The sequence below is a fragment of the Carcharodon carcharias genome, chromosome 13 (assembly GCF_017639515.1).
Source record: "Carcharodon carcharias isolate sCarCar2 chromosome 13, sCarCar2.pri, whole genome shotgun sequence".
NCBI lineage: Eukaryota > Metazoa > Chordata > Chondrichthyes > Lamniformes > Lamnidae > Carcharodon > Carcharodon carcharias.
In genome coordinates, this window is record NC_054479.1 from 32,781,078 (window position 1) to 32,802,288 (window position 21,211).

General features: G+C 39.4%; 1 protein-coding gene across 2 annotated transcripts in view; it reads right to left on the reverse strand.

The window, feature by feature from the left end:
* anapc5 (anaphase promoting complex subunit 5) overlaps positions 1 to 21,211 on the reverse strand; it is a 48,348-nt gene that overhangs the window by 16,861 nt on the left and 10,276 nt on the right. For both annotated transcript variants that reach the window (XM_041203348.1, XM_041203349.1), the window contains 10 exons: positions 15,600 to 15,666; positions 14,440 to 14,541; positions 13,604 to 13,794; positions 12,924 to 13,005; positions 12,652 to 12,744; positions 11,949 to 12,130; positions 11,176 to 11,311; positions 8,678 to 8,752; positions 7,225 to 7,346; positions 2,615 to 2,722 (listed from right to left, as the gene is read on the reverse strand). In XM_041203348.1, coding sequence (XP_041059282.1) covers positions 2,615 to 2,722; positions 7,225 to 7,346; positions 8,678 to 8,752; positions 11,176 to 11,311; positions 11,949 to 12,130; positions 12,652 to 12,744; positions 12,924 to 13,005; positions 13,604 to 13,794; positions 14,440 to 14,541; positions 15,600 to 15,666 — 1,158 coding nt within the window. The remainder of the gene's footprint in view (positions 1 to 2,614; positions 2,723 to 7,224; positions 7,347 to 8,677; positions 8,753 to 11,175; positions 11,312 to 11,948; positions 12,131 to 12,651; positions 12,745 to 12,923; positions 13,006 to 13,603; positions 13,795 to 14,439; positions 14,542 to 15,599; positions 15,667 to 21,211) is intronic.

Below are 21,211 nucleotides of genomic sequence, written 5' to 3' on the forward strand. Positions count from 1 at the left end.
GGGCTCAAATGTTTACTGTAGGGAGAAGCCAAACCATACAGATGAAGAGAGTTCCAGGTATATTGCCTGGCTTGTGCTAAATTTGGCTCTTTTCAAAACAGCAGTTAAGGTGCTACAACTGGCTTCAAGTGTGTTAAATTAGGAAGGCTAAAGTCAAGCAGAGTTCCTGCTGCAGTACCCTGTTAGAAGTGCTTGTGTGTGTAAGTCAGGTGAGGGTATGCTGAACATAGCTCCCATGGCCCACACAGCATCATAGAATCGCCTCCTTCTGTGCTGTAACCGTTCGGCCTGTTCAGTCCATGCAGTTGTCAATGTACAACTTCAAGTGCAGTTTGGCTAGTCCCGCGGCCTTGCCCTTACCCTGTAAACCTGCAATGCTTTTTTTTTTTAAAATCTTCAGTTGCTTATCCAAATTCTCTTTTGAAAGCCATAATTGAATCCTCCACCACCACCCTCTCAGGGAGCATATTCCAGATTCTAACAAGTCGCTGCGTAATTTTTTTTCCTCATATCACCTAAATCTGTATCCTCTGATTCCCAAACCATCTGCCAAAGTGAACAGTTTCTCTTTATCTACTCTTGTGTTGAACCTTTACAATTTTGAACTCCATCACATCTCCACTCAACCCTTCTCTTCTCCAAGGAGAAAAGCCCCAACTTCTACAATTTGTAATCTTGTAATTGAAGTCCCTCATCCTTGGAACCATTCTCATAAATCTTTTTTGCACCTTCGCTAAAGCTTTCACACCCTTTCTAAAGTGTGGTGCCCAGAATTGAACACAATACTCCAGTTGAGGCCAACCCAGTGTTTCATAAACGTCATCATAACTTAATTGCTTTTGTACTCAATGGCCCTTTATAAAGCCAAGGATCTCATATGTCTTTTTAACCACTTTCTGAATCCACCCTGCCATCTCCAATGATTTGTGTGCATAGAACCACGGTCTCACTATTCCTGCACTTCCTCAAGAATTGTACCCTTTAGTTTTTAGTTTATATTGACTTGCCTCATTCTTCCTATCAAAATGTATCCCTGCACATTTCTCTGCATTAAATTTGATCTGCTTTGAGTTTGCCCATTCCACTACCCTGTCCATGTCGTTTTGAAGTCTAATAGTATCCTCCTCATGGTTCATAATATTTCCAAGCTTTGTTTCATCTGCAAATTTTGAAATTGTGCCCTGTACATCCAAGTCTAAGTATGAAGAAAAGCAGTGGTTGTAAGAAATCTCACTATATATTTTCCTCCAGTCCGAAAAACAATCATTCGCCAATATTTCCTGTCACGCAGCCAACTTCATAACCATGCCACCACTGTCCCCTCTATCCCATGGGCTTCAATTTTTCTGACACTATTATGTGGGACTTATCAAAAATCTTCTGGAAGTCCATGTATACTACATCAACCACGTTACCCTCATTAACAAACACTGCTACCTCAAAAAACTCAATCAAGTTAGTTAAACATCATTTACCTTTACAAAATCCCTGCTGGGTTTCCTTAATAAAGATTGATAAAATGGCTTGCTTATTTAGGATATTTGTACAGTGATGTTCTGGATGGCTGCACTTTATTACCTAAATTAAAATTTTTGAATTGTTAGCGAGTATACCGGGTTTCAGTATTCATCTCCCTTCAGTTTATTGTGCACCTATAACCCTTCTTAAGTTGTACGTTGATAACTGCTATCTTCCATATCATTTATTATTTTTTCTTTATTTTTTGTTCTACTAGTCAGTTTGACTTGAATCAATAAGAATTTATGTTAAACTTGTTAGTTGAAAAGTCTCATTTTTAGACTTTTTTGGTTGTTTGCTTTGTATTCGAGTGTTATCATTTGCAATTGTGATACTGCAACTGTGAAATGCACAAAATAAAACTTGAAGAGTATCACCAAACAAGCTGTTCCTTATAAATTGTGTACCTAAGAATGATAATCTAAAAGGTTTTAGTTGCAGTCATGAATTTTTACCACAGACACAGAAAATTCTTCAGAAAGACTCAGAAATCTACAAAAGAGAATGTCCTGTTTTATCATAATGAAATGTTACTCGAGCTTGCTCTGTGGTGATACTGAGGGCCAAATTTTCAATCGAGGTCAGAGTCTGGACTGAAAGAATGCAGCCCACAATTTGGCATCACCAGCCATTGTGCTGGTTTCCTGCCAAGATCCTGACCCATTTTCGAAGCGGCCAGGTCAAGTTGACAAATTGATTTAATTAAGGGGTCTATTAAGGAGCAATTCCCATGTGGACTGGGATTTCCAGTTGGCAATGTGGACAACCCACAATAGCCTGGACTATGTTTCAATAATCAAGAAAACTTATCTGGCTGTCCGCCTCACTGTCTCCAGTAGCTTGGCCGAAGGGGCTGCTGATCTGCGACTGCTGAAGGGCATCCCATTGGCCCCTCTGCATTGGTTGCTTGCTAACCATCCCTGCCTTTAATTGCCTTCCCCTTTCAAAGTCATGATGGGTGTGTCTATAACATGCCTTGCAAGGTCAGGATCTGGAACTAGAACCCATTTCAGATTCCCGTCCCCAAATGAAAATTCAGTCCCTAGTGTTGATCATCATTTATAATCATTCACATGTGTATTCCTTTCCAACTTACTTTATCAACATTTCCGTAGACTTTTTTTTCTGACAATGAACCAACAACTTTTGTAGAAGTCTGTAGGATTCTGTGATCTGATTCTGTGCTTTCAACACAAGTGCTTTCCTTTGGGGAACATAAAAGAGAAGCAAGTGAATGCTACAAGATGGTGCCATGTGACATCTGATGCAAACATTCCATTAGAATACTGTCCATTTTAATTAATTCAACGAATTTCCTATGGTATCACAGTGGGTTGGAGAATATTTTATTTTATAAAAGTGTGTTTAATGCTATGTAACTGACAATGCATTATCAGTGACACTGATTTAGGGTGAACGAATGCATCAAATTTTATTCCAAATCATTCTGGTATTTTTATCAGTTTTTGGAGATTAAATTCAACAATTACTTTCATACTCAATTTTACCTTTCTTCTTAAAGCCCAGGATATACAACAGGATGACAAGCGTCTAGGTGGGCTGGAACAGATGAACATAGGCCAGAAGCAATGTGCACCAGTTGGAGTGGCTAATAAACTCAAGTTTAAGATCCCAAAACTTCAGGATGAAAGTTACAGGAATCTCTAATGGGAGTTGGACAATATTATGTGTAAGCTACATTTTTTTCCACAGGTTAGATTGTAAATTATATTATTTTTAAATCTGCATATATCTTAGAAGAAAAATGGCAATGATATTTTTTCAAAAATTTTCTTGAGCAAATTTTTCATTATCTTCTTTCTAAGAAATTTAGGTACAATCGAGTTAAAATTAACATATTTTCATTCAGGCCAATCAGGCAGAAGAATCTCGACTTGAGGCAAACTTCATAAACAGGACAGACATTTGTGTCAGCTACAATGGGCAGAATTTTGTCCTTGGCGCACGGGATCGACAGGTGCAGTCAAGAAGTCGACCACAGTCCACAGTGCACCATGATTTCATGCTGGCGGGTCAATGAAGGCCCGCCTGGCCAATGAAGGTCCGCCTGGCTTATTACGCGAGCAGCAGCGCCGAGCCCACTGCCTATGCAGGCAGGGGGAGGAGGGTGAGCAGGCTTAGAGCGCACTTCGTGTATGTGCATGAAAGAGCGCTGAATAATCTCCTGGAGGCATGGAGCTGCCTCCGGGAAATAAAGAATACATTGAAAAAAATTATTAAACAGCAGAAAAAATATTAAAAATTAAACTTTTTATTTCATTTGTATTTGCTTTTGGAAACCTCATCCCACACGTGGATGAGGTTTCCAAAAAATGCAAAGGCCGCTTGGCCTTTTCACCTACCCGTCAACCGTTAGGTTGAACAGGCAGTTCAAATTCAGGACAATTGATAACTTAATGGCCTCAGTAGGCCTCTTAATTGTTGGTGGGCACGCTGCCAGCTCTGGCGCGTGCCCGTTGACCGAACTATCGCATGACTGCATGATGATGTCGGCACACTCAGCCAACGTCATTCCACATCATTTCACGCTCAGTTGGGTCGGGTGCGTACCCACCCGCTGAGCTAAAAATTCTGGCCAATGTGATTATATGATGGTCAATGGGTCATTCACGCAGCAGTACATTACTGGTACATTTCCTATAGGTTGCTGGTCAGTCAGAGAAATGATAACGTTCCATTAATATCCATTACATTCAAATTCTAAGCATGTGTATAAAAAGTAACAATTTTTGAATCCTAGAAAAATAAAGCTAAGTGCAGTGGTGCCTTTCTCTTCATCTGGTTGGCTAGTTATTCATCACTAATGCCCTCGCTGAACTAAAAATATCAGCTGAAAACAAAATGCGAGATTTTACCTGATAAGCTTATTGTACAGATTATTTGCTTTTTGTTTTAAATGACTTGGAATCAAAGTTAGAAAGCTTATATTTATATTTACACGGATAAGCCATTAGATACATGCTTGGAAATTGTGAACATATTGCAGACATCCAAGCTGGGATCAGAGCAAATTAAGATGGTTTTAAAGGGCAGGTTTGTTGAGCAGAAATGCAGCAATGCTGGGGGAGGGGGTAGGGGAGGGAGTTCTGGCTTCCAGGTCAGATTGGTCTGGGAAGGACTGAGATAGGAGGGAGAATGGTAGTGGTGACAACAGTTGTATTGTTTGGGACATGCTTGTTTATAAATTAAAACAGTTGACCTGCCACAATATCATTCAGGGCAGTGCCAGGGTACAAGTAATTGCACCACATGCATCAACATTAGTATTGCATTGAAACATTGAAGCTTAGCCGAAGCTCAGGGGATGAAATTTAATGGCATGTAATTTGCGAGCTTCTGGGCATCATTACCGTTGAGGGTACCCCAAATATGTGCTGGGGAACCACCCCCGGAAGTCCCCAAGTAAGGACTACCTGGCAATTGCCTGGGAAATTCAAACTTCTGTTGGGCAATTGCCCTGCAATCGGAACCATTTGAAAGTACAATTTAAATCGTAAACTGCGGATGATTCTGACTGTCTTACAGTAATAATTACCCAGGAAAAGTTAGAATAATTAAAACCATTTCTAACTCCTGGGTAATTATAGTACTGAACACCCCCCTCACCCCTAACAAAGAAGCCAGCCCCCACCTCCATGGGACACTTACCTTACAAAGCTACTTTCTCCCTGGCTTCTGAAAGTGGCTGCACCTGCTTTATGGCAGCTGGTGCCGTAAAAAAGGGGGCGGCTTCCTTACTTGCAACTCTCCAGCTCTTGATCGAAGGCCTCAGGAGTGCAGTGCCCTACATAGTCTCACCTGGCCTGAGTCAGAAGGCTGGGCAGGAAAGGAGTGGATGGATTTCCAGGTAAGTAACTAGGAGCAGAACTGCAATCCGACCCTGACTGCCACTCCACAGAAATTCAGGCCCCTTGGGTGCATTAAGGATAAGAACTAAAGAAGTCTGTAAATGAGTAAAATATACTAATTTTATTTTTACGTTATAAATGATATTTTTTAACCTGTCAAGTTGGAGAAAATGGTGAGATGGAGGGGGAATCTTTTCAAAAACTATTTTGAGTAATTTAATTAACTGTGCTTCTTTTCCCTTTTATTGGCAGACTTTGCATACTGATTTTCTCTTGTCCAAAGTATTTAGTAGCTCTTTTTAATAATTTTATAATTTTAATAAGTTTATAATTTTAATTAGAAAATTGTGAAGCTTTTGAACAGTAACAGCCTATGAATATAAAATTTGAGCCAATAAGATAGTAACGCATTTAAAGTGGACAGTGATGGAGAGATAGACACACAGATAGTGAACTGTAAATTCAAATCAGCTCACTCGAAATAGGTGCATGTAACCTATTAGCAAACATGTATCAGTTACCGAAACTCAAGAAACTAACCCACTGGCACTAAGGTTATGGAGCAGGTATGTCCCCAGTGATGTCAATCTTTGCAACCTCCCCTTCAGTACACTGACAAAAAAACAGAGCTTCCAAAAACCCTGTAAATACAATATTTTCAAAAACCAGCCATGAGATTTTCTAAATTTTTATTGCGGAAAACCATTTTATTTAAAAAGGTAGCACAAGAGAAACAGGCCAGGTTTGTTTTTGGACGATGTTTGCTGCCAACACTGCACATGCGTAGTTCTACTGTTTCTCCATCATATTTACTGTTTTATGGACTCACACAGCACATTGTATCAGACTGGCAGCAGAAAAAGATTTCATAGACCTGACACTGCTAGTTTGAAATTCATTCAATGTCAAAAAAAAACTTTTGTATCATTTTAATGCAGAAGTAAAGTCGATAATTTAAAGCAGCAAACTAATGAACAGAAAATCTTGGAGACAATCACATAGCATCTTACACTGAATGCCTCCAAAGTTTTCTGTTTCTGAGTTGCAGCATCAGCCATATCTTTCATGTCTCTTTTGTGAAGTGTTAATGATGGCTCTTTGACAATTAGTCAATATAATTAAAATATTAGGAGGGGGAGCCAATCCAGTGTTGGTGAAAGTGCAGCAATTGTTTGATGCCCATGCTGTTTGAACATTGTTAGTGAAAATGTAATTATTTGATCATTTTTCTGCCATTCATTGGTAGTTGTAAAATATTAGAAAACTGAAGAGATTAAGACCTGCATAAATTTCCTGCCATGTTTTGGGTGCAGCAGAGTGACGTCTGCATGGACCAATGCGCATGCGCAGACGGCCATATTGCGTTGGTAGGAGACACACTATTGTTTTTCCCAATTCAAGAAAACTAATCAAATCAGCTAAACTTGAACTCGAAAGGTTCGCCAGATCATTCAATTTACAAAAGTTCCACTCTATAATCAAGTTTCTTTAATTAGTTTTTATCCAAAAACATTAAAGTTTTGCAACTTTTTTTTATTGCTTAAAGTGGAACATTTTGACATGAGGCTGGGACATCCATGCTATAGGAACATAGGAGCAAGAGTAGGCCAAGCCTGTTTCACCATTCAGTGGGATCATGGCTGCTCTGTGACCAAACTCCATATATCTGCCTTTGTCCCACATTTCTTTATACCTTTGGTGAACAAATTTGTATCGATCTGAGATTTCAAATTAACAACCGACCTAGCATCAACTGCAGTTTGCAGAAGAGAGTTCTAAACTTCTAAAGCCTTTTGGATGTAGAAAACTTTTTCTGAGAAATATTCCTTGCACTTACCTATACAGTCCTTCTGGCCCATTAAGTGCTGCTATTCCAGGGACTAGGGAGTCAGCTATATGATATTTCCCATCACTCATTGCTCGATTAAACTGTATATTTTGGTCAAACAGCATCCAGAGCTTTTAGGCAGAGAGAAAGTGATTATAAGCACAGAACCATACAGAGCTGCAGATGAATGTTGGGATAACACTATTGTATGCTTTTTTGGTACTAAGATAGCAATTAGTAACTTTAAATCTTGAGGCAATTTATATTAATTCATTGTACATACTCAGTAAGCTACAATGAGATTTCCTGTAATGTGTATTACTGTTCTGGTTTTCTCCTAATATTTCTGTTCACAGTTGAAAGGTAGTCCCTATAAGAGGACCCATATCTCAATATATGTATAGCATGAATGGGATAATGAGATAAGAACCAAGAATTATTCTTTTCCCACAGCAATGTCACTGAAGCCTACATGGGCTGCAACCCTATGTTCCTTAGCATTGCAAAAACATATTTTCAAGTGACATCATTGCACAGAGGCAGAAAAAACACAGAATAAAAATCTAGCAGTACAATGTTTGTCAAACTCAATGCAAAATCTCTGACAAAATAATAAGGCTTGAATTTTCAGCAGTTCCTTTCAATAAATTGGGAAGAGTTGGTAATCATCATCTAGCAAAGAATTCCTTGAGATCAAACACACTGAAATAAGCAATTCATAACAAAGAACTAAACTAGGATTGCAATTGTTTGCTCTTTGAAATCCAAGTAGTCACATCGGAAAAACAAGAAATATAAATAGGTTAGGCTGATGTTCTTAATCATAAACCCATGCTAGATGTGCATGCTTGTGAATTCTAGGCATGGACAGAATCTGGTTTAACAGTATGACTCCCCCTTCAGCCTCCCTCTTTCCTTGAAAGGAGATTTATGGCCTTTGTTTTCCTTTCATCTCAGGCAAGGAACTTAGCAATGTAGCAGACCAGGGTAACAAACCTACATCCCATTAAACTGGTGAAGCCAGTTGGTTCTCCAGTTCACAGTCTACTTCCACTGAGTCCAATAGGAGGTCTGCAGTGATGGCTGAAACAGAAGCAGGAGCTTTTTATGGTCATTAGAAACCCAAATGATTACTTATCATGCAGATCACCTGTCTCCAGAATTTATAGAAACTGCAGTTTTCATGGCAGTTTAAGAACAACACTGTCTATCCTTCTATACTTGCAGCTCCCCTCATTCAAAGTAAAGGTTACTGTTGAGGCATTAATCCTTTCTTCCCAATATCCCTACAGCAAGAAATCAAAGTAAGCACTTTCAGACATGTAATTCATTATGAATCCAGTGCAGTAAAAATATTATGTACCTGTTTTGAAGAATGGTTATACCTTCTGTTAAGTGACAGTAATAATTTTGAAAATTAAACACTGTCCAAAAATCACTGCAAGCACAATTATCAACGTACCTTTGCATGCTGGCTGTGGGGAGGAAAGCGATCTTTTAAATGCTTCAGAATTTCGGAAGCAGCTGAGTAATAGCCCTACAAGTCCAAAAATACACAGAATTTATGTTAACAATCACAATCAAGAATTCAATTGTGATAGCATTTCTGTTGCTTGAGTCCCTTTTGGATATGCGAATCAATTTTTAAAAAGTGAACTAAATTCTTGTTGCTTTATATTTAGTGGAGTTCAATATGCTTAGTTGCTGATATTTTGACAAAAAATTATTTAAGGAATTTTGCTTCACCACAAGATGGAGTCTAATTATTGTTCTGTTGAAGGGTCATGAGGACTCGAAACGTCAACTCTTTTCTTCTCCGCCGATGCTGCCAGACCTGCTGAGTTTTTCCAGGTAACTCTGTTTTTGTTTTTGATTTCCAGCATGCGCAGTTTTTTTGTTTTTATCTAATTATTGTGATTGCCTTTTTAGAAACAAAGGCCATATGACTAATTCAATTTTCATTGATACACTTCAGTTGGTTTGGAAAGGATTACTAGTTTGAGAAGTGTTAAAGAGTTGATTAATAACATGGAGGCAAACTCTTAAAAGCGTCCAGAGTTATGGCCATCTCCATCAAGGCTTCATTAGCTCCCTCTCATGGTCTAGTTTAGGAACTGCTCTTGGCCAAATAACCCACATAAATCTTATATGGAACTTGCTATATCAAAACAAAAAATCCTTTTCAAAAACAAAAATACCTGGAAAAACTCAGCAGGTCTGGCAGTATCTGCAGAGAGGAGCAAAGTTAACGTTTCGAGTCCGAATGACCCTTCAACAGAACTAAGTAAAAATAGAAGAGAGGTGAAATATAAGCTGGTTTAAGGTGGGGGGTGGGACAAGTAGAGCTGGATAGGAGGTCAGTGATAGGTGGAGATAACCAAAAGATGTCACAGACAAAAGGACAAAGAGTTGTTGAGGTTGGTGATATTATCTAAGGAATGTGCTAATTAAGGGTCGAAAGCAGGACAAGCAAGGTACATAGCCCTAGTGGGGGTGGGGTGGGGTGAAGGAATCAAAAAAGGCTAAAAGGTAGAGATAAAACAATGGATGGAAATACATTTAAAAATAATGGAAGTAGGTGGGAAAAGAAAAATCAATATAAATTATTGGAAATAAAAGCGGGGGGGAGAAATCGGAAAGGGGGTGGGGATGGAGGAGAGAGTTCATGATCTAAAATTGTTGAACTCAATATTCAGTCTGGAAGGCTGTAGAGTGCCTAGTCGGAAAATGAGGTGCTGTTCCTCCAGTTTTCATTGAGCTTCACTGGAACAATGGAGCAAGCCAAGGACGGACTTGTGGGCATGAGAGCAGGGTGGAGTGTTGAAATGGCAAGCGACAGGGAGATTTGGGTAATGCTTGCGGACAGACCGAAGGTGTTCACAATTTTGAATGCTGCCGAGTTCCTAAATTATATTGTGAAGTGCAGAATTTAAGTTATCATTCATTTTTTCATATTGTAAGACTTTCTAGATCATACAGGCTTATAACGTTTCAGTTGCTCTAAAAACATGTAACGGGGTAGCAGAGTGATGAGGCAGGTTTAAGGCCATTTTGCCGAGTTCCAAATCTCACCTGCACCATTGTCATGGGACACTGAGAGGAAGCCTCACTTCTCTCTACACTAGCGAGATGGAGAAATCAGCCATAGATTTATTTCTGGTCAACCTGCTGCTATACTACTGGTTAGGCCACAGACCCAGAGAAACATGCTCTGTGCAGCATTCATCCAATTCTTCATCAGTGTCTTGAAACATGCATTAGACCCCTGATTTTGGAAACTGACAGGCTTCAGGTAGGAGGTGGAAAAGGGACATAAATTGGGAGATTGTGCCCTGAAATTGGTACCCCACAATATCCATTTTACGTCCAAAAACCAGGCACAACAAGGAACAATTTCTCCCCCCCCCACTCAGGGAGCTTACTCTTTTGAGAAACTAAGTGACCACAAAATTACTACTTTAACCATGTGACATGATTCCAATTTCCTAATTACGGTATAATGTTAGGAAAATCACAGGCCTGTTTTAATAAAAATACTTCAAGCAATGTTCTTCTAAATAGCTGGCTGGTATGCTCTTGGCTCACTTGACTGCCCTAAATAACTGTGCAAGACAGACAAGAAAATGTGAGACCTGACCCCTGGTTTGTGCAGGGTAAGCTAATCTCAGCTAAGATGCAGTATTTGGGCACAATGATTACCCTCAGCGCATCTTGGGCAAAAGGTAAAAGCCAAGATCCCTTGTTCCTAATTACTATCCAATGAACTCTGCTGAAGTGGGCATAGGAAGACAGGTTTAGGTTGAACTACAAAGTCCCTTGTAGTAAAATGTCTTGTTAACAGTGTGGTCACTTGGGTGAGGTATCATCAGACACTAAGCACCCACAGAGCTATATCTCATCAAGGTGCCAATGCCTGCAGGAGAAAAGGACAGACAAGACAAAAGCACAAAGCTGACTTACCTGTTCTGCATGAAGTTCTGCCAGGTGACACAGTACTACAGCCATTGCCTCAGTGTTATTTTGATGGATATCCATGTTTACAGACTCCAGACTGTGCATGTACAGAAGAAGCTGTGTTTGCTGCAGTGCCATTGTGCTACAATGATAAAAATGAAACACTAAACATCAGCGCAGTGATTTATTAGAAATCATGACAAGCACCTTTGAAATTTCATGTAGTAGGTAAATCTAATGTGTCATTAAGGTATATAGAACAAGGCAACATCAGAACCAAGTTGCAAACTTGGCACCAAATTCCTATGGTGAATCACCATTGAACTTGAAAACAGGAGGGGAAGAACAGTGTTCAGGTTCCATTGTGATGTCCCTTTCCTTTCCCTCTTGACAAAATTAGCTTGCTAATGATCACTGCCCAGGCTTATGAGAAAAGAATATCCTCTTGCATACGGTTCCAGAGTATATAGGCTCATAATCTCTGTTAGTGATAGGAAGGCACTGAACAGAAGTCAGATTCATTCCTAATCATTGAGGGATGATGATTATATTTTAGAATTTTTTTTGAAAAGCTGTCACTGTATGGTATGGGAAACTTAGCAGAAAATAACAGAATTGGATATGGACCAGCTCATTATTTGTCCGTTCTCAGTTGTGGAATAATGTGAGATATAATGGAAAAATGAATAAACATAATTAATTTTACACCTAGGTATCAAGATGCCCACAATACATTGTGCACCATGAGTAAATAAAAAATTAAATAAGCTATTATGTACCTTTGTCCATACATTTTCCAAATTGCCGTTTTCTGTGCTATGCTTACATCAATAAGCTCTGAAAGCCCATGTTTCCAATGCAACATGTCAGAGTCCTTCATGGCATCCATTAACTTGTTGGCTGATCTTCCAGAAAAGGTTCTTTGTTGTACCAGTGATTGGATGCCCAGGGAAGCCAGATACTACAAAACAAGAACAGTTAGTTATTAACTGAACGGGAGTATTGTTTTTGTTGTCTTTGCAATGTGATAAAACACTGACAAGGCAGCATTTGTTGTTGTCAATGCCTAGCTATCCAGAAGGGATGAAGGCAAGACCAGATGGAAGTGCTAGATTCCCTTCCCTGAATGACAGCAGTGAACCAGTTGGGTATTTGTTAAGCTACAATTAGCAGATTTAGTAAATTGAAAGTTTAGTGGTAAAATATGAATTCACGACTTCTGGGTTTGCTAGTCCAGCACAAAAACCATTACATTATCATACTGCAGCAATACTTCAAATTTGACTTTAGCTTTCTTATTCGAACTGTATGTCAGTTTTCTATGTAAAGGACTACAACTACATTTTAAGAAACATTTCTGAATATAGTCTAAGTTAGAAAATTGCGATAATTTTATTAACTTTCCTCTAGAATTATAAAAATTAAGCATAAATTTTATAAAATATTAAATAGTATCTAGTTCTAAAAAGGAAAATTACTCACAGGTAAGCCAAGCTGCCCAGCCTTTTTCACAGAATGTTCAACGAGAATTGCATTATCAGATCCCTTCATCTGCTCTAGTATGTAAAGCCAACTCTAGAAACAAAGCAGCAATAGCATGATGAATTTATAAGAATATACATAAAAAGTAAAATATTAGAATTTAAACTCACTTTTTGTAGCAAACCAGTAGAAATGCATTACTAAGGATTGAAAAATGGGGAGACTAAATTATAGACTATAGAAAAAGAATATTTTTCTTCTCCCCGCCTTACCAAGCAGTGCTGTAAACAAACATGGTCGCTGGATTCTTGTGCAATACGAATAGCTTCCTGTAAAGCAAACTGGGCCTGCTCACTACAGAAACAAAGATATAAAAGTCAGGTCATCAAGCAAGCATGTACTACTTAGTAGCATTAATTGTACTTAATTGTCCCAATTATATTAGAATAGCACTTCATGAAGCAGTTTTCCAGTGTTAATTAGCTCCTGGGGACCCCTTGTTTTTAAAACTAGCATGTTTGTAGTTGCTTTTTAACAGTGGCCATAGCAACGTTAAAAAAAAAATCACATTTTTGATTGTGTACCAATTTATATAATGGTTCAGCAAGGGTTACTCGGGCCACCTTTAGCACAATCACTTCACTCCTGACAGACATAATATAGAATGCTTCAACCATTCAGCCTGCCTGCTTCAGCAATATTTCTTGGCTACATCTAAGAGGAACATTTAAAGTTGAAGTGCATTGATGCTGCTGTTGGAGATATTGCTGCAAATCAACTTCTTTGGTGCTGTTCCTTGCCTCCAATAGCCATGTACTGCTATATGTCCATTTAATGGTGCCAATCTTTATTAATTTTATGAAATCTTAGTTTGCACAGAAATTAAAACATTCTTCTGCAGCAGTCTAGAACATGGACTCAATAACTTGAACCAAAACTGATAGATACTCACTGATGGCCAAATCTACAGTTTAAAGCAGCAAGATTGAGAGCCGCATATCGTAAACTACGTCCGAATCCATCTTCTCCACTGCTTTTGCTGTCGCTGCCTGTAAGGATCAACCGATCAAAATAGTGAAGGAGGCTGTGCATAGCACTGAAGTAGTCTTGTACACGAAGGCTGTTTAGATAGCTCAAATAATGCTGAAATCACAAGATAGATAAATATATTACAACATTGCACCTGTTACCTTAAAATAATACATTTTAAAAGATATTTGATAGATACTAATTTTCCAAGTTATTTTGTGAGAAACACTATTTACTTAATTCACTGTCATCCCGCATAATCAAGTTCTGGTGGGGGGTGGGGGTGTGCAGAGGGAGAAAAGGTGCAGCAAGTGCAGTCACTGAATTAAGATGTGAATGCAACAGTGGTTTGGGGATGGGGAGGAGGGGAAACGTGAAACATGTCCAACTAATTTGTTTTCAAGACTGTATATTTGCAAAGGAATTAGCAACCATTTTGGAGAGGTGGGAAAAGCAAGCAAGCTATCCATGGCTTATAAACCCAAATTACTTCAGGAGTACAGAAAAATATTAAATTATCAACCCTTACTCTATATATCAAATTTTAAAATGTAACATCTACAGCATTTTGAAAATTGTATGTTCATTCATCAGTATGTACCGTTACAGCCTTTCAACAGATCCTTTACCAACATTCACCTACGTAAAGCAGCATTAGTGATGGCTGATGTTTTTTCTTTAAAAAAAAAACAATTACAAATGGTTTAGTTATAAGAAGGAAAAACTTAAATCAGATATGTTAAGAATTCGAATACTTACAGCTTCTGAAAAATCAGGATTAAATTTGAGTAAGTTATTCAGTTCTTTCTGTAGAGCAGCTGGTGAAAGAGCCTTGTTTTCATTGTTTTTCAACAATGATGCCTACAAAATTTAAAATCCACATTTGTCTTTTCATACAAGCAAAGCTGGTAAACTAGCCAATGGTGACACCATAGCATTAGCTAATTGTTTTAAATGCACACAGAGCAGAATCTAATTCTATATTTACACAAGATTATCTCTGAGAGAATGGCCATCAGCCTGTACTAAATATGAACTTGTTTTCTATATTGGTCAAGGTCAATCTAAACTGGTGTACTTCTTGTACTTCAAAATCAATATTAAATATTACATTTATACAACACATATTGTTAAGTAACCCCTGAGAAAAACAGCATATTTCCAGGTTCGTGTTGAATGAGATTCTTTGCGTTTAATACCCATAATATATATGGAAATCACTATTGCAAGATTGATCTTGCTTGAACTAAAAATATCCACATCAAAACACCATCACATTCCGTGAGGTATTTTCTCCAATCACTACCAAAAACCAACTTACTAAGTGAATATGAATCAGCAGCAGATAAACAGAAGGGAGTCTGTCTTTTTGAAACTTCTTTTCTAAACATTATCTTTCTGTCTCCTCTAAAAGCTGGAATTAGAAACCCTTACTTACCTCCTATCTTACACATTCATTTTAGGGCAAAAGCAGCATTTGCAAATAAGGGTTAAGGGAAGATCCAGTGACCACTTTTGTCAGAGAGCAGAATGCGATCAATGTGGGAGGATTACAACTGTAAGCAAGTCAATGTCTAATAGACTTTTTCCATGTTGAAAAACAGCAAAAGACTCCTGGCCAGTAGACTGATCATCACCCCTGACAGCACCAGCAAATCCAGGCAAGGAAAACTTTGCAAGTGCAAGTAAAAACAGGTAATGATTCTACAGTTGTGAAATAATATCCCCTCTTATGACAGTAAATAGATGCATCAGCCAGTGTGGTATTGAGCCACACAGACCAGGAAGATCCAAATTTGATCCCTGGCCTGTGCCACTTAGAAAGCATGCAGGACAACTATTTGTACCTGTAATATTTATCACAGCAAGAGTTAGAACTTTAAAAAAAAGGGGGAGAAATAAAAACAGCCAAAGCATACCTGTTGAGCAAGGAAATATTCCGCTTGTTTCTGGGACAGAGGTCCTCTGTCAACAACTTCTTCATCCCTGTCAAATAATACTGTAGCATCAATAACTGAACTTTAAGACCGTTTATTGCTACATATTTAACAAAGCTGAGCTTTATTAGTTAATTTACTCCTCCCCTTCACTAATCCTAGCTGCTGAGGTGCATATTCCTGTAGTGACAAGGAAATAGGTTGTGGAATAGATTAAAAGCAAAAAAAAGCAAGAATTTTAGTTGATAACTGAAAGCTTACAAATTGTAGGTTAACAGAGAAATCAAAATGTTTCATTGTATCAATACAAACTCTCCAATACCAATTTTAGTAATTCAACAAAATAGATAAGCTTACTGATACAAATCAAGTCAGAGGTAACATTCTTGTCCACTGACAAAAACACTTTTGTCTGTTCACATCAGTTGCTACATATCTGCATAACATTGATATTTTTAAAGGTACGCAAAGTTTAGGAAGAGCAATGAAAGGCAGGGCACCAGGAGAGGTATAAGTTACAGCCATAGAATCAGGGCAGATGGGGGTAACATAACTGGTCCAAGAAACAGTAGCAGGAACTTGAGAAGAGAGTTCAGCTCAATACAGCAAAGAGAGAAAGAATGTTGAAATATGGGTGGAGCAAGAGCAGTCATCAGACTTGGGAATCCGAAGAATACTCTCCTTTGCTAGACTGCGTTAGTGATTTTGGGGAAGTGACCGGCAGCATCTTTGTTACCAAGAGAAAGATCTAAGAGTTCAGTCTGGTGTGAGGACACTTTGGTTCAATTCAACCATGACAAGTCATGTGTCATGAAATCCATTGATCTTTGGGTCCCTGTGTGCTAAGTTAGCAATGCACCGAGATTGTAACATTAAAGGTGCATGATGTTCCAATGCTTGTTATATTGAATCCTGCCTAGTAACAAGGGTGGGACCCTCGGAGTGTTTTCATAGGTCACCAGATCAGTTCAAGGGTCAGTGAACAGCTCTTCTTGAGGCAGTCTGTCAGCCAACAAGTGTCACAAAGATATAAGGGACAGAAACAGGTCCCATTTAAGTTAAGTTAAAGAGCTGTGGGCAGCAGACTTTAAGTAAAGAGAGCCACTGGGGCAAAGATACCCCTTTGGAACAGAGACGTTCTGCTTGGCCCTGCCATAGAGCTGAAGTGCACTTTGAGCTAGTGTTTGAGTGCTCAGGAATCCAGGGAGAAGGAATCTCGGAAGGTGAGACTGAAAGCCTGTGAGGTGGGCCATTGTTAAAGCCATCTGAGTGGGAGCGACTTTTGGAGAGAATTCCAAGGAGAGATCTTCATTGGTGGAGATTGGAAACCCTCATGGGAAAGATGTAGTTTCAGTGAGATTGGTTGACTCGCAATGGGACTAACGTCTGGGTGATTTGTTGAGAAATCCATGGAATCAGTTTGGTTGCATTTGTCTTTTAACTCTGTGATGTGGTGCATCTGACCACAGTTCATCTGTTAATTTACATATACCTCATACTTACCCTGAGTGTTAGACTGCAAGACCGATTTGTAAATTGTTTTATCTTTTTGAACTTTAAAGCTTGTTCAAAACCAGTGGAATCTTGTGGCTTTATTCCAAAAGCAGATGTTTTGATTCTCAACCTTTACCTACATTAAACAAAACATTATTGGTCCCTAACCAAATCTCTCCCCACGGCCCAGGGTCTGGCCAAGGATCATAACACACGCCACTACTGGGAAAAGCAATTCTTTTCATGTAGTGAGTGTGTTTTTAAACCAGGTTAATTATTGAGCAGCTTTAAAAAAAAACACCAAAAAGAGGCCACATTAGAGCAAGTGGGGACTGTTATCAAGTACAATTATTCAGTGAAGAAATTAAATTGTTATGAAACCTATTTCCTACCCCATTAATTTCAAAACTAATTGAACCGAAAGATCAACAGATTGCTCACTACAAATCCTGTCTGGTTGTCACATTCAAACTGTGAATGTAGCTTAAGGGCTCTGACTGTTTGGGATTCACTCTGAGTCTGCCCATTAACGTGATTTGATTGTGCCAGTTGATATTACAATAATATACTTGGTATTGACAACCTTGGATCCCTCATGCCTCACTAAAAATAAAGATAAGGACCTCTTAAGAAGAACAAAGCACACTTCAATCCGCAGAAAAAATGCTTTCCAGCAATCTTTGCTATTTGGTCCTGCATCTCCTTAGTAAATTGTTTATTAGAAAGGTCATTGGTTGCTAAGCAGAGCAATTATTGTAAATCTTTGCACAATGTTTTGTTGACTAAGCACATAAAACACAAGCAGGACGGTTTGGGATAGCTTAGTCAGCTAGTCCGCATGATGCAAATGTTTTCTTTTATTCATTCATGGGAGGTCACATCACTGGCAAGGTCTGCATTTGTTGTCCATCCCTAATTGCCCTCGGGGTGGTGGTAATGAACCACCTTCTTGAACCGATACCCCCATAATGTTGTTAGTTAGGGAATCATTGGGAAAATGGTAGAGTCTATTATAAAGAATGTAATAGCAGAGCATTTAGAATTACATAATCTAATCAAGCAGAGTCAGCATAACTTCATGAAGGGGAAATCATGCCTGACAAATTTATTAGAATTGTCTGAGGAGTTAAGAAGCAGGATAGATAAAGGGGAACCAGTAGATATAATATATTTGGATTTCCAAAAGACGTTCGATAAGGTACCACACATAGGGCTACTTAATAAGATAAGAGCCCAGGGCATTGGGGGTAGTATATTAGCATGGATAAAGGATTGGCTAACTAATAGAAGACAGAGAGTTGGGATAAGAATGGTAATTTTAGGATGGCAACCCGTAACTCGTGGAGTGCCACAGTGATCCGTGCTGGGGCCACAATTATTTGCATATATATTGTCTTAGATGAGGGAACTGAATGTATTAACACTAAGTTTGTGATTGATACAAAAATAGGTGGGAAGGCAAGTGGTGCGAATGACACAAGGAGTCTACAGAGGAATATATACAGGTTAAGTGAGTGGGCAAAACTTGTCAGATGGAATATAATGTGGGAAAATGTGAGGTAATGCATTTTGGCATGAAGAATAGAGGAACTGAATATTATTTAAATGGAGAAACATTGTAGAAAGCTACACCACAGAGGGATTTGGGCGTCCTCATGGATGAAACCCAAAAAGCTAACATACAATTTCAGCAGGTAATAGGGAAGGCAAATGGAATGCTGGCCTTTAGTTCAAAGGGAATGGAGTATAAAAATAGGGAAGTCTTGCTAAAACTGCACAAGGCATGAATTAGACCACAATTAGTATACGGTGAACAATTTTGGGCGCCTTATCTAAGGAAAGATATACTGGCACTGGAGGCAGTCCAGAGAAGGTTCACTAGGTTGAACCCGGGTACAGAGGGATTTTCTTATGAGGAGAGGTTGAGTAGGTTGGGCCTGTATTCATTGGAGTTTAGAAGATTGAGAGGCAACCTTAATGAAACATAAAAGATTCTTTGGGGGCTTGACAGGGTAGATCCTGAAAAGTTGTTCCCCTTGTGGGAGCGTCTAGCACCAGAGGGCATAATCTCAGAATAAGGGGGCGCCCATTTAAGACAGAGATGAGGAGGAATGTCTTCTCTCAAAGGGTAGTCAATCTGTGGATTTCTTTACCGCAGAGGGCTCTGGAGGCTGAGTCATTAAGTATATTCAAGGCTGAGATAGACAGATTTTTAATCACTGAGGAAAGACAGGAGAGTGGAGCTGAGGATTATCAGATCAGCCATGATCTCATTGAATGGTGGAGCAGACTCGATGGGCCAAATGGCCTACTTCTGCTCTTATGTCTTATGGTCCAGGACTTTGAACCAGTGACAATGAAGGAAAGGCAATAAATTTCCAAGTTGGGCTGATGTGTGCCTTTGAGGGGCACTTGTAGGTTATGATGTTTCTATGTGCCTGCTGCTCTTGTTCTTTTAGGTGACAGAGATCATGAGTTTGGCAGGTGATGTCGAGTTGCTCTCAGTGTATCTGCAGCTATTGTCTGCAGGTGGCAGATGGAGTGAATATTTTGCTCTGGGTGCCAGTCACGCAGGCTGCATTGTTCTGAATGATGTCGAGCTTCTTGAATATTACTGGAGCTGCACTCGTCCAGGCAAGTGGAGAATATTCCATCACACTCCTGACCTGTGTTTTGTAGATAGTGGACAGGCTTCAAGGAGTCAGAAGTGAGTTACTTGCTGCAGAATATCAAACCTCTGACCTGCTCTTGCAGTCATGGTACTTATAAGGCTGGTCCAATTCAGTTTCTGCTCAGTGGTGAGCCATAGGATACTAATAGGCAGCAATTCAGTGATGGTAATACTATTGAATGTTAAGGGAAGATGCTTGGAATCTCTCACTGGAGATGGTCATTGTATGGCACAAATGTTACTTGCCATTGTCAGCCCAAGCCTGGAAGTTGTCAAGGTCTTGCTACATGCGGGCATGGACTGCTTCATTATCTGCCCAGTTGCAAGTGGAACCGAAGATTGCAGTCATGAGTGAACATCCCCACTTCTGATCTTACAATGGAAGCATGGTCATTGATGAAGCAGCTGAAGATGATTGGGCCTAGAACAGTATCTTGAAGAACTCCTGTAGTGATGTCCTGGAACTGAAATGATTGGCCTCCAACAACCATCCCCACACTCCTTTGTGCTAATTAGGGCTTCAGCCTATGAGGAGTTTTCACCCTGATTCCCACTGGCTTCAATTTTGGTCCTTGATGTCAATTGCTGCTTTGATTTCAAGGGCGGCTGGTCTCACCCTACCTCCGGCACTCAGTTCTTTTGGCAAGGTTTGTGCCAAGACTGTAATGAGGTTTGTAGCCGATTGGTCCTGGTAGAATCCAAACTGAGGATCAGTGAAAAGGTTATTTGTGAGCAAGTGCTGTTTGATAGCACTGTTGTCGACATCTTCTGTAACTTTGCCGATAATCAAGAACAAACAGGTGAGGCTTTTTCTCGACAGGACATATCTGGGCAATTTTCCACTTAATTGGATAGATGCCAGTGTTGTAGAGGTGCAGTTAGTTTTGGAGACAGACCTTCAACTTTATAGCTAGGATGTTGTCACGGCCCATTGTCCTGACTGTTTCCAAGTGTACTCAGCCATTTCTTGATGTCAGGTGAAGTGAATCAAGTAGACTGAAGACTGGCATCCGTGAAGGTTGGAATAGGAACAGGCCAATAAAAATCCTCCACTGGGCACTTCTGGCTGAAGATGGCTAGAAAATGCTTCAGCCGTTTCCTTTGGACTTGTGCTGGGCTCTGCCATCATTGAGGATGGGATGATCATACAATCTCCTCTTCCAGTTAATTTTTAAATTATCCACAACCACTCACAGCTGGATGTTGCAGTACTGCAAAACTTTGATCTGATCCATTGGTTGTGAGGTCACTTAGCTCTTTGACTATAGCATGCTGTTTAGCATGCTTGCAACTTTCGCTAGGTTGGTACCTCATTTTATAGGTACACCTTGTGTTGTTATGACATGCTCTCTCACTCACTGATAGGATTAATCCCATGATTTGATTGGATTGATAGAATGAGGGATATGACAGGCTGTGAGGTTACAGA